General features: G+C 40.1%; 1 protein-coding gene and 5 non-coding genes across 6 annotated transcripts; 5 read left to right on the forward strand and 1 right to left on the reverse strand.

The window, feature by feature from the left end:
• Positions 1-319: 319 nt before the first annotated feature.
• On the reverse strand, positions 320-8,557 carry rangap1b (Ran GTPase activating protein 1b). Its single transcript, XM_036572884.1, has 16 exons — positions 8,453-8,557; positions 6,558-6,686; positions 6,291-6,418; positions 6,143-6,202; positions 5,878-6,057; positions 5,649-5,783; positions 5,396-5,554; positions 4,943-5,056; positions 4,661-4,760; positions 3,659-3,743; positions 2,956-3,073; positions 2,731-2,832; positions 2,439-2,541; positions 2,250-2,338; positions 2,004-2,125; positions 320-1,881 (listed from the first exon to the last, which is right to left on the reverse strand). Exons 2-16 carry the CDS (start codon positions 6,664-6,666, stop codon positions 1,803-1,805), a joined length of 1,683 nt encoding a protein of 560 aa, XP_036428777.1. The 5' UTR covers positions 6,667-6,686; positions 8,453-8,557; the 3' UTR covers positions 320-1,802.
• A 739-nt stretch (positions 8,558-9,296) lies between these two features.
• Positions 9,297-9,369, forward strand: trnar-ccu. The gene has a single exon. It is a non-coding gene; the product is annotated as a tRNA-Arg (tRNA).
• Positions 9,370-11,357: 1,988 nt separating this feature from the next.
• On the forward strand, positions 11,358-11,439 carry trnal-aag. Its single transcript has one exon. It is a non-coding gene; the product is annotated as a tRNA-Leu (tRNA).
• A 248-nt stretch (positions 11,440-11,687) lies between these two features.
• Positions 11,688-11,769, forward strand: trnal-uag. The gene has a single exon. It is a non-coding gene; the product is annotated as a tRNA-Leu (tRNA).
• A 1,343-nt stretch (positions 11,770-13,112) lies between these two features.
• On the forward strand, positions 13,113-13,194 carry trnal-aag. The gene has a single exon. It is a non-coding gene; the product is annotated as a tRNA-Leu (tRNA).
• A 248-nt stretch (positions 13,195-13,442) lies between these two features.
• On the forward strand, positions 13,443-13,524 carry trnal-uag. Its single transcript has one exon. It is a non-coding gene; the product is annotated as a tRNA-Leu (tRNA).
• Positions 13,525-13,984: the final 460 nt, after the last annotated feature.

Here is a 13,984-nt window from a genome sequence, read left to right on the forward strand (position 1 = left end):
TTTATTTATCCCCCCATTCAGTGCAGCCCAGCGTGCTCTAGTGCCCAAGATTAACACAGCACCTCACCCAGACCCGAATGCTCTGAAGTATCAGTGCTGTAAACCCACTTCTGAGTTTAAAAACACTACGTTTAATTATCATACAGCCAGTGATAAATTGCTTCAAACCAAATTCAAATAAATTAAATGCAAACATGTCACAACAGTATACCATTATATAACCATTTACAACTGCTCTTGATAAACCTACTTCTTAGACTTCTTTTAAATCTGGCAAGAAACCAAATAAAACAGACAAAAAGCTTTTTTTCACCAAAAAATAATTCATCACTTTAATTCAAATATAATGGAATGGACCAAATACAATAGTACAGCTGAGTATCACACATATCTTGTGTACAATACTTTCCAAGTTTTTCTTTGTTCCCTTTTCCAGCTGTTCCCTGAATAGTTCAACTACAAAGAAAAAAAAAATAAAACCACCAATTCTACCATTACTTCATACTTAATTTAACATTCCTTGTCAAATATATCAGTGTGTAGAGGTGCTTCTTTGTGCTACACTACAATGTAACTGCCATCAGTCAGTAGCTCATATTCACTGCAATTTGATTCTTCAGCACTAATCACTTTTCATTCATTATCTTTTTTTTTAAGTTTATATATTTTATGTATGAAAATAAAGATATGTTAAAAATGAGATGCCTGAAACTCTAGTAAAGCTCTACTGGTGGAGGAATGAAAAAAGCAAAAAAGAAGCAAAAAAAAGAAAAACAAAAAAAACAAACACTTGCATACTTTTAAGCTTGTTTCACATTACTGATTCAGTCTGGCATTAAATAAACAAAAATGTTGGGTGACACCAAACTCAGTCAAGAATAGAGTAAAACAGTTTTACATCAAGGAAACTTTCAAATCACTTTAGTTTTTGTGCCAATTATACTATGCCTGATAATATCAGACTAAATGTCAATTTCAGGAGTGCTATACAATATGGTTTCTTCTTCAAGTATTCTATCCATCTGAATAATCACAAAGTACTGACTTATCCAACTAAAAAAGTCCACAGATTTCTACCACAGTTATGTCAGACTGAATCTGTGCATGAATACTGCATAAGATTTGCAAGAATTTTAACCAGGCTATTTTTTTCCAGTAATTTTGGCTTATGTTTTGTTTGTAATCATGAGGCACTAGTTTACACTGTACTTTGTACATTTCAGACCAGGTAATTGCACACATTTATCTAAATGTATGCAAAATTTACACATTAAGATGTAAACAATGCCATTCAGAGTGGTTTGATGTGAAATGCTCCATTCTACAGAAATTTAGAGTCAGAATTGTGATGGTGATAGGAACCAGATATCTGAATGTTTAATTACCACTGTTTTACCACTATCAACTAAATTAAAATGCTCAAACGACATGTAGGCTCACTGGTCGTTTTGGTTAATGAATTAAAATAGCTACATTTGCGTTGTAGACATCACAACCCCTGGTTCCAATCACCACCACTGTAAAGAAATCCAAGTTGGTAAGTTCTCTGTAATACTAATAATACTAATAATAATCATTTCACATCAGACTGAATTATACTGACACTTTGACAAATCGGTGGGGTTCCCTTTAATTACCTCTTCATTATAGGCAAGATTCAAATGATATTTTCAACATGACTGTCTGTTAGAGTGGTTGCTAAATTCTACATTGGAAAGTCTCTGTGAGCATTTCAGGTTCAGTACTTGGCCTGTGCGTTTGACCCGTATGATGTGTTCAGTGGCTGTGTACAACACAGGGAACTAAGCAGTGATCCTTTTCTCCAGTGTGGTTTTAAGGGCATCTCTAGCATTGGAACAAGACTCTAAGACTTTGCCATTTCTGAAAGACAAATATACACAAATTAATATGGTTATTACAGATAGTGATAGCAGAGGGATTTCTCAAGAAAGAAAAACTACTAATACTGTAATAGCTAACTTTGAAAAAAAACATGAACCAACCGGGTCAAAAAGATCTCCAGAACATCTGCCTGGTCCACAGGAAAGTAGTCCTGCCCAACACAGTGCTCCAGAACAATAAGATGACCAGGCAAGACACACACTTTCTTCATCTTTTCCTCACCCTGACATAATAGCAGGTAGCAACAGGCAAAGTGTGAGATAATGAACCATACTGACATGTCAGAAATAATCTGATTGAGAGTGTCAAGGCGAAAGATACAACAATCACATTAATAAAAGTGGTACCTTTAAAAGCCCCAGGTTCACCATCAGTGAGGAGACAAAAATGTAAGACTGAAAGCGAGGACTGGAAAATGCTTTCCTCAAAAGGGTATCTGTACAACACAAAGGACGAGAGTTTCAATAATGAAGGAAAAAAATACTGGCTAATTTCAGACAGAAAACTACATATGGAATAAAGCATTGTGCTCATACCAACAGTTTCAAAAACGACTTGCTTCACTTCTGCCTCCTCCTTATACACTGAGGTGATCTGAAGAAAAACCTCTGCAATTTTAGTAGCATCTGAAAAATCAAGCTGATACATCGAGGGACAGATTTTAGCAATTATCCAGCAAGACATGGATCACAGATAATTAACATTGCCTTGGTATAGAAATTAAGCAAGCAGTAAGTATAAGGTTATCAAGCAGTACAAAAAAATAAGTGCTTTGAAAACGTAAGAAACATAACAGGTCTGACAGGCTGTCCCAGCAATCTGTTATACCTGATGCTCAATTAACTGTGTCCTCTTGGCTCCAAGGTTAAGCAATTTCTCTGATGTTGGGGAATGTAGGAAGGATAAAAGGTCTGGACTGCAGAGAGTCACCTGTGAAGAAGGAATAATTTTTATTATCTTGGCTTCCCCTGTTATTGCCAGCATTTGTAAATGAAGATTGTAATATGTGCAATTTATGTGGAATCTATATACAAAATAGACAGTCAATTTTACCTTCGCTGGACTTCCACCACCATTTTCATTTGTCCCATTTACACAGTTCTGCTCTTCATCATCTTCTTCTGTATCCTCATCGTCCTCTTCTTCCTCATCTAGCTCCCCTTCATCATCACTACAATTATATATTTCAAGGAAAATGAAATGAATTGGCAGAACAACTTTGCACAATAATCAAGAAACTCAAGAACTTTTACTTTCTCTATAGGATTTCAGTTTACGGCAAAAATTTCAGCCAGATCCCTGGTCCTGGAGTACCACTGCCCTGCATATTTTTTTTCCTGCTAAAAAATGGCCAATCTAACTAATCAGCTAATTATCAAGCCTGTCCTGAGCTTCAAAATAAATATCGGCATCTCATATGTCTCTCTCATATATATATATATATATATATATGTATATAAAAGAAAATCTCGTATCTTCATTTTTGTCATTTTTCAGTTTTTGGCATAATTTGAAAATGTCTGTTGCCCTTTACATTGTTTGTAAATTTCAGATCAAGAATGGCAAGAAATTGCTAAAATGTGTAGGGCAAGGATACTACAGAACTGTATCATTAGGTTTTTTCTTTAAAGGAGAGTGGGGACATGAAAACTTGCAAACATCAATAATATATTCAGACCAACCAAGGCAATAAACAAAAATATGCACTGAAAGAAAGCATTTACAATATTCTGCACTTAAAAGAGCAGCACAATACCTGAGCGAGCCAAGAACATCTGCCCTGTTCACACTTTCCCAGACCTCTTTAAGAGCTTCACAGCCATCCTCTCCCAGGCAGTTTCCTGTCCACCCAGAAACACTTGTTCAGTTCAATTATAACAGTCCTCCAATCAGTCCTTAAGGCTTTTAGATTCACTTCAGGTCCCAATCTCTTCATTATTTTACATAATGTCAGCATATTTAGGACTATTGTTTCTAAAATAGTAGCAGTGATTAAGTAACTTAGGAAACTTACATAAAATTAAGTAATGATTACTTTTTTGCATTCTACTGGGATTGTGCTAACGTTTTTCCATTACACCAGACTTTGATTTGTTATTTGATACAAGTTATTTAATATGTTATGGTAGATAGTGAAGTGCAATGTATCACTCCAGAGAACACATTTCCACTGCTTCAGGGACCACTCCAGCTGACATAAGGCATTGCATATAGTGATCTTAGGCTTGTCTGCAGCTGCTCAGCCATGGAAACCCATTTCATTAAGCTCTCGACGCACATTTCTTGTGCTACCGTTGCTTCCAGAGGCAGTTTGGAACTGTAGTGATTGATACAACAGAGAATTGATTGATACAACAGAGACAATTTTATGTGCTATGTGCTTCAGTACTCTGTGACCCCGCTTTGTGAGTACGTCTGGTCTACTGCTTAATGACTGAAATGTTGTTGCTCCCAGACACTTTCATTTCACAATAATAGCACTTACAGTTGACTGGGGCAGATCTATCAGGGTAAATATTTCATGAATTGATTTGTGGCATAGCTGTCATCCTATGACAGTATCATGTTTAATGTCACTGAGCTCTACAGTATGACCAATTCTTCTGCCAATGTTTGTCTATGGGGACTGCATGGCTATGTGCTTGATTTTATGCACCTGTTGGCAAAAGGTGTGACTAAAACACCTAACCACAATAATTAGAAGCATTCACACACTTTTGGCCATATAGTGTATGTTAACATTGTCAAAATGAATTACCATTGAGGTCCAGTTTCTGTAGATCAGCTTTGTCCCGTACTGCCCTAGCAACTACCAAAGCTGCAGCTTCTGAAATCTCCCCAAAAGACAGATTGAGCTCCTATAGACATGAAACACATCAAGTAGTTTGTGGGTTTAACTGCAGTTTTATTACTGTTTAAATGTTTTTTTCATGCAAATTCCACAGGAAAATGTGAACAAATCTAATTATTAATAATTAATAGTTGTAGCATTTATATACAAACAAACATCAATAAATTATCAAATTGATAAAATACTGACCTTGAGAATAGGCAGTCCTTCTCTTAAGGCTGCTGCTATAGCAATAGCACCTTCAGAACGTACCAGACAGTCTCCAAAATTAATCACCTGAACGTTGCGCAGGTGCCTGAGAGCCTGAAAACAAAATACATATACTCTAATAATCACACACACATTAAGGTTTTCTTAAAATTTGCCAAGTTCATGAATATAACCAAGTCTTTACATGTGAATGTCTTTTCCTGTGCTGTCATAATGAAATAAATAAATTCATTAAAAATAAATAACAGTTACTTCTATTATATTTTCTCTTTGGGGCTATTAAAGGGTAGGTTGACTGCAACCACAGGTACAGTGATAAATATTGGTGAATAACTTCATTAACATTGGAATAATTTTGACAATCTTTTATAAAATATCAATATGGCAGTTCTGGGGAAATCTTTATTACGTGGACTTAAATGTGGATCATACCTGGGCCATGGCTACTGCTCCTCTTTTGGTAAACGTATTGTCATTGAGGTTGAGGACACGGAGGTTGAGATTGTGCTGCATTGCAGTGGCCAAAGCTGTGATTCCAGGATGGTTGATCCCATTCTGTGGCATGTGAACCTCCTCAAGACTACCAATCATCTGTACAAAAAAAGCAGAGGACAGTCAAAGTGAAAATGTCAATATGATTACAGTTGCAACAGAGGAAAAGACAAAAATAAAAACATTTCATTGCCTGAAAAGAACGGGCAAGAGCAATGGCACCATCATTCTCCAGACGATTACGTCCAGCTACGAAGACTTTCAGCTTCAGAGGGGAGCCGGCAGCACTTGACTGCTTGTAGCATTCAGCTAATGCAGAGGCAAGGATCTAGAAACACATAAGTCCCACAGTTTTAAGAAGTGATGACAAAGCTTTTAATTTTGATCATTTAACTCTTCAATGTTAAACTACCACCACTTACTATTCCCCCTCCAATGCCCATGCCACAGTTATTGAACCTGAGTTCCTGTAGAGTATGGCACACAGAACTCTTCAGGAGGGCCTCGATGCCCTTTACACCATCTGGACCAAAAGCGTTGTCACTTAAGTCCAGTTCAGTAAGCCTGGTCCCTGAGGTCATCAGTGCACTGCCCAGTGATTTCTAAAAGGGTATGGTTTAGGTTATTGTTATTGCATGTTCAAACAATTATTTATAACTTACATCATCAACCTAGTCAGTGACTCACCAAGGCAGGAGGAATTTCAGAGCGAAGGCGACCTGTAAACATGTCACTCCAGTGACATCGCTTAGAGAATAAAACAAAGAATGGAAACAAACAATTATCAGTTTATGATAATACCTCATAAATATCTCAAATAAAGGTAATAAAGTACCTGCAGTTCCTTTTTGGACTCAAGAGCCTTTGCAATGGCCTGTGCTGCTTCCACCCCAATAGTATTTCCTTCCAGTCTCAATGCCTTCAGACACTTGCACTGTTCTATCTCTCTAGCTATCTCTTCCACTAGAGGCAGAGAAAATGACATTGCCTCATTTGTTACAGTACCCTAGGGTCAACACTGTTCTCAAATGCAAGAGAGGACAACCACACAGGTTCACTTGACAATTATCCACATTATGCTAATATCGAATTACTTTCACACCTGATTGCTTGTCATCCAGTTTCAGTCCTTGACCCTTGTAGCATAACTCTTCCCCAACATGAGTCTTAGCCAGTGCTTCTGTAAGCTGAGCAATATCTTCAGAAGCCATTCGTTTTCCCTTTGAATTGCCTAGCCATGAAAGCATAATAAAAACATAGGTTTCAGGTTTCTGATTTCTGTATATGTATATATGTGTGTATATATATATATATATATATATATATATATATATATATTTATATATATATATATATATATGAACAAAAGTATTGGGACACCCCTCCTAATTATTGAGTTCAGGTGTTCCAGGCACACCCATTGCTAACAGGTGGATAAAATGAAGCACATAGGTTTGCAGTCTCAATAGACAAACAACGGCAGTATAATGGGTCGTACTGAAGAGCTCAGTGACTTTAAACATGGCACTGTCATAGGATGCCACCTCTGCCTCAAGTCAGTTTGTGAAATGTCTGTCCTGCTAGATCTTCCCTGGTCCAGTGTAAGTGCTATTATTGTGAAATGGAAGCACCAAAGAGAAACAACAGCTTAGCCATAAAGCAGTAGACCACGCAAACTTGCAGAGCGGGGCCGCTGTTGATTCACCTGCTGAATAGCTGTTGCTTATCTTCTGTCGAAACAATCACTAAAAAGTTCCAAATTGCCCCTGGAAGCAACATCAGCAAAAGAACTGCACATTAGGAGCTTCAAGCAATGGGTTTCCATGGCCAAGCAGTTACTCACAAGCCTAAGAACAAAATGCAAAATGCCAAGCATCGGGGGGAGTGGTGTAAAGTATGCCGCCACTGGACTCTGGAGCAGTGAAAACGTGTTCTGTGGAGTGCATGAGTCATGCTTCTCTATTTGGCAGTTTGATGGACAAATCTGGGTTTGGTGAATTCCAGGAGAACATTACCTGCCTGACTGCATTGTAAAGTTTGGTGCTATGGGTTTGTTTTTTGGGGGTTAGCAATTGTACGCTTCTAACTTTGCAGTACAAGTTTGGGGAAGGCTATTTCCTGTTCCAGCATGACTGTGCCCCAGTGCACAAAGCAAGGTCCATAAAGGCATGGCTGGGTGAGTTTGGTGTGGAAGAACTTGCCTGGCCTCACAGAGCCCTGACCTCAACCCCATCAAACACCTTTGGGATTAACTTGAACAGAGATTATGAACTAGGCCCTCTCATCTAACATCAGTGTCTGACCTCACCAATGCTCTTCTGGATGGATGGGCAAAAATTCCCACAAACGTTCCAAAATCTTATAGAAAGCTTCCAAGAAGAGTGGAAGCTGGTATAGCTGCAAAGGGGGGACCAACAGAAATTTCACAAACTGACTTGTGGCAGAGATGGCATCCTATGACAGTGCCATGTTTAAAGTCTCTTCTGTACATTTATATACATAAACACTTTCATTCACCATTAACTTTCTAGATCCGTAAATCAAAGATAGTCACAATATAACACAATAACTAGTCAGAGAAAGAGCATGTGGTCTGCTAGACAGCTAGCATCTTTAATTCACAGACTTGTATTAACTTATAGGATTTTTAAATACCAGTTAACGTTAGCTAGCTAACTAGCATTAATCCACACCTTAGATATTAGCATAATCAAGGCTTAAACCTTTTAATCACATATCGATTTTACTTCACTAACGTAGCTAGTTATATAGGTAGAGAGCTGGTTTTGCTTAACTTAAAAACAGTAAACAAGCTAATGTTTATTATTAAGACTAAAATGAACTATTGTGTTAGCTGGCTAGCTAGCTAGCTAACCGCTAAGTCGAGAGCACAGCAACAACCAACCTAGGTTACAACTTTTTTGGCTAACGGACTAGTTCACTGTCATTTTTATTAATCTAAAAGCTAGTTTATTAGTTTAGGCGTTCGGACATTACCAATCAGATATTAAATGTACGTTGCTGATGCTTCCTTCACACTTCAGACTTCAAGCTGAGTAACTCTACTAGGTTACCCTCCGTTTACCGCTTACACTATCTCACAACACGGAACGCATGGAGGCAGGAATAAACCCGGTGCCGGTTCCTGTTTTTTTTTCTTCAAAATAAAAGTAAGGGCACTTGTTAAAGTATGGCATAAAGCTACTCTGAAAAAGTTGGGCACGATTCAGTTGCTTGCCTGTTAAAAATACATTAAAAACTACTGATTTGCAGATTCAAGCCTAAAAGCTATTATATTAGAGACATAAAGAATAGGCTTTGAAAAAGACACCTGACAAGTTGGTAAGTATAATGACAGGACAAGTATAGTGAAGAAAGTGAACACTTGTTTGGATTCTACTACTCAAAGTAAAAACGAGGGAGCAGGGTGTCAAATAATTTGATTGATCTAAAGAGCTGTAGTCAAGTAAATCCTAATGTGAGTTCCACTAAGCCCACCAGCTGAAGTACAGCAACCAGCATAACCGCATCTAACCACAGCAGTCAATTCCTTACCATGAAGACTTGTCCAATTTATTAATCATACACATCTCGAAAGTCTGAATATGAGGCATTATTTGAAGTTTGAACATTTTTCAGATTTTCACTTTTAATGATTAACTCTTTTTTTGTTATATATATATATATATATATATATATATATATATATTACTTTTTGTCATATGAAGTTTTGTAATCTACGTATGTAGCTAGCAATCTTTTTCAGAATGCCTTTGCCGAGACAGCAATATGATTATATGTATGTTTATATGGGCTACATTGGAATGTTCTGCTCAACACTGCCCCAGTGGCCTAATGGATAAGGCACTGGCCTCCTAAGCCAGGGATTGTGGGTTCGAGTCCCATCTGGGGTGATTCTAATTTTCATGTTGTTTAATCCTGTGAGAACTTCTGTTTTCTGCGACCAATAGTCATGTTTCATACACATCTCAAAAGTCAGAATGTGAGGCATTATTATTATTAGTACTAAAAATGTTTTCAATATTATCAATGTAATTCATATAGATATTATATGTATATACATAAGTATATATAATGGCAAAACATTAAGCAAACGTTAAGAAACTTACTTTGTTGCTTATATGAAACAATAACATTTTAATGCTGTTTTCACAGTTTTATTATGTTTCACACTAAAATTGCATTGATGATATTGAAGACATGTCATAGCAACATTCATGTTTTTATATAATTAATTTAATACCACTAAGGACATGATGTTATCTTGATGTCATAGTGAAATTTAAACAAGGTTGAAAATTGAAGACAGGCTGAAAACCTGCAATAAAAACATTGAAATTAGGTTGGTATGTTGCATGTGTGCGCTAGCCACCGTGTACTGCTAATTCAAAACCATGGAGCATGCACTAACTAATGTGGGCCAGGTGTTTAGGAACACACAGTGGGCGTGGGGTAGGTTATCTGTGCCTTGAACGGTCAAAATGACCCCTTTTAGCAATATGGATGGACACTGCTGTGCAAAAATAACTGCAGAAAAAGACGCTGAACGTATAAACAACTGGAAACTGTTTGCTGCGTGAGGAGTGGATTTGTGTTTTACATCCTAGGCAGCAATCAAGGAGCATGGGTTCGAGTCCCACCGCTGCCAGAACAGTTTTGAGGAAGAGCCTGGGCCATGATACAGAAATGAGAGTTTCTTTATCGCATCTCTATAATTCTATCTTCACCATAGCGAAATACAACCCTGGTCATAGTTTGTAAATGGCATCTGAGCCTTACCATCATCTCAGACGTGAAAGACAAAGATGCAATTCTTTCCTGTCATGTGAAGATCTAATGGGAACGAAAGTGTTTCAAAATGCAAGTGTAAACGCTCCCAGGACGAATTTAAACCAGATACAAATGCGATCGCTCATACCACTTCAGGAGATGGTCTGAGAAACACTTGAGCCACATGTTATAGCAGTGCAAGCGCATCTGTCTCTCCAAGGCACATTCAACAGCAAAAATCCTTCCCAGTACAATCGAAACTCCTCCCCATGCAGTACGTCACTGGGCACGTGATTCGTGTCAAAGAGGAAGATAATTATAGGGCACAGCCATGGTTGGGGAGCAGGCAAAACAAAATGCCCAATAGCAATATTGAAAGAGAGTACTGTGCAAAACAAAGTGCAGACAAAGAGGCTGGACGTTTAAACAATTGGAAACCGCTTGCCGCGTAACGAGCGGATTTGCGTATTCCGTCCCACGCAGCAATCGGATTTCACTCCGACTAACCGGAGACACGTTCGACCGCCAAGCGGAAATGCATGTGGCTAAAGGACAAAATCCAGATACCAGTCACATCAAGTGAGCAGGTGTAATCAGGGTCAAAGACATGCTCAGAATGTGGTGGCATCTGTGTGTAGGAAGTCGAATCTTCTTAGAAGTTTGACTGAAACGTTATTGAAAGCGTTTTTCACCCCTTTTTGTAAAGCGTCTTGCTGAATGAGTGTATTCAACTTAGGTGAGCTTTGTTTGTTTTGTTCAGCTGATTTCCCGGTAACTATTTTCAAAAAGGCTTTTTAATTTGCCAGTGGATGGATAGTGGGATTTTGAAGCATGGTCCCCTCTAAATCGTAGAGTGTGGCTCTCCAGGAACGCGTGCAATTTGATGGGCAAAAATTTAGAAGACAAAGCCGTGGTTCTGTCTGTCTGTCAACAAAATAAACTTTTACCATTACTTTCTTGGGAAATGTCTGGGAAAGGAAGCGACACGGCGGTTTGGCGTAGGGTAGCGTTTCCGAGGGGTCGAAGGCGTGGGATTAAGCTTCGATGGATTACCGCCGGACTGAGGCCGCAGAATGTCACGAAAAGGAAGTGACAGGGAGCTGTGGCGGGCGGTAGCGTGGCCGAGCGGTCTAAGGCGCTGGATTAAGGCTCCAGTCTCTTCGGGGGCGTGGGTTCGAATCCCACCGCTGCCAGGACAGCTTTTGAGGAAAAACCCGTCAAGGTGTATGACAGCATTCAAGGGCTTCTAAGTCCTATCGTGTGTGGCTTTACTGAATATCAGCCACAGCAATGATGGTAGCAGGAAGTACTGCCTTGAAGTGTCTTGCACTTTCACTGTCTTCTGCTGCTTTCATAAAGAGGCAAGTTTATTCTGAGCCTGCGCCATCATACAGAAACCAGAGTTCCTTCAAAGCGCCTACCTTCGGCTTTTACGTCCCGAGGTAGTGTGGCCGAGTGGTCTAAGGCGCTGGATTTAGGCTCCAGTCTCTTCGGAGGCGTGGGTTCGAATCCCACCGCTGCCAGTCAGGGTTTTGCGAACACTCTAGATCGCACCTAGCAAGGGCTTTATTGACAGTGGCCTTCCAGAGACTTGGCATCCTGCTTAATGCGAAATAACCAGCAGCCGTTTCATCATGCCTGACCTCTGTGCTGACCTCTCTAATCATTCGAAGCGTGTTGCTGTCTGTTCTCAGGGCAGCAAGAAAATCAGCCATAGCGAAATACAACCCTGGTCATAGTTTGTAAATGGCATCTGAGCCTTACCATCATCTCAGACGTGAAAGACAAAGATGCAATTTTTTCCTGTCATGTGAAGATCGAATGGGAACCAAAGTGTTTCAAAATGCAAGTGTAAATGCTCCCAGGACGAATTTAAACCAGATACAAATGCGATCGCTCATACCACTTCAGGAGATGGTCTGAGAAACACTTGAGCCACATGTTATAGCAGTGCAAGCGCATCTGTCTCTCCAAGGCACATTCAACAGCAAAAATCCTTCCCAGTACAATCGAAACTCCTCCCCATGCAGTACGTCACTGGGCACGTGATTCGTGTCAAAGAGGAAGATAATTATAGGGCACAGCCATGGTTGGGGAGCAGACAAAACAAAATGCCCAATAGCAATATTGAAAGAGAGTACTGTGCAAAACAAAGTGCAGACAAAGAGGCTGAACGTTTAAACAATTGGAAACCGCTTGCCGCGTAACGAGCGGATTTGCGTATTCCGTCCCACGCAGCAATCGGATTTCACTCCGACTAACCGGAGACACGTTCGACCGCCAAACGTAAATGCATGTGGCTAAAGGACAAAATCCAGATACCAGTCACATCAAGTGAGCAGGTGTAATCAGGGTCAAAGACATGCTCAGAATGTGGTGGCATCTGTGTGTAGGAAGTCGAATCTTCTTAGAAGTTTGACTGAAACGTTATTGAAAGCGTTTTTCACCCCTTTTTGTAAAGCGTCTTGCTGAATGAGTGTATTCAACTTAGGTGAGCTTTGTTTGTTTTGTTCAGCTGATTTCCCGGTAACTATTTTCAAAAAGGCTTTTTAATTTGCCAGTGGATGGATAGTGGGATTTTGAAGCATGGTCCCCTCTAAATCGTAGAGTGTGGCTCTCCAGGAACGCGTGCAATTTGATGGGCAAAAATTTAGAAGACAAAGCCGTGGTTCTGTCTGTCTGTCAACAAAATAAACTTTTACCATTACTTTCTTGGGAAATGTCTGGGAAAGGAAGCGACACGGCGGTTTGGCGTAGGGTAGCGTTTCCGAGGGGTCGAAGGCGTGGGATTAAGCTTCGATGGATTACCGCCGGACTGAGGCCGCAGAATGTCACGAAAAGGAAGTGACAGGGAGCTGTGGCGGGCGGTAGCGTGGCCGAGCGGTCTAAGGCGCTGGATTAAGGCTCCAGTCTCTTCGGGGGCGTGGGTTCGAATCCCACCGCTGCCAGGACAGCTTTTGAGGAAAAACCCGTCAAGGTGTACGACAGCATTCAAGGGCTTCTAAGTCCTATCGTGTGTGGCTTTACTGAATATCAGCCACAGCAATGATGGTAGCAGGAAGTACTGCCTTGAAGTGTCTTGCACTTTCACTGTCTTCTGCTGCTTTCATAAAGAGGCAAGTTTATTCTGAGCCTCCGCCATCATACAGAAACCAGAGTTCCTTCAAAGCGCCTACCTTCGGCCTTTACGTCCCGAGGTAGTGTGGCCGAGTGGTCTAAGGCGCTGGATTTAGGCTCCAGTCTCTTCGGAGGCGTGGGTTCGAATCCCACCGCTGCCAGTCAGGGTTTTGCGAACACTCTAGATCGCACCTAGCAAGGGCTTTATTGACAGTGGCCTTCCAGAGACTTGGCATCCTGCTTAATGCGAAATAACCAGCAGCCGTTTCATCATGCCTGACCTCTGTGCTGACCTCTCTAATCATCCGAAGCGTGTTGCTGTCTGTTCTCAGGGCAGCAAGAAAATCAGCCATAGCGAAATACAACCCTGGTCATAGTTTGTAAATGGCATCTGAGCCTTACCATCATCTCAGACGTGAAAGACAAAGATGCAATTTTTTCCTGTCATGTGAAGATCGAATGGGAACCAAAGTGTTTCAAAATGCAAGTGTAAATGCTCCCAGGACGAATTTAAACCAGATACAAATGCGATCGCTCATACCACTTCAGGAGATGGTCTGAGAAACACTTGAGCCACATGTTATAGCAGTGCAAGCGCATCTGTCTCTCCAAGGCACATTC

Source organism: Colossoma macropomum, unplaced genomic scaffold (assembly GCF_904425465.1).
Source record: "Colossoma macropomum unplaced genomic scaffold, Colossoma_macropomum, whole genome shotgun sequence".
NCBI classification, from domain to species: Eukaryota; Metazoa; Chordata; class Actinopteri; order Characiformes; family Serrasalmidae; genus Colossoma; species Colossoma macropomum.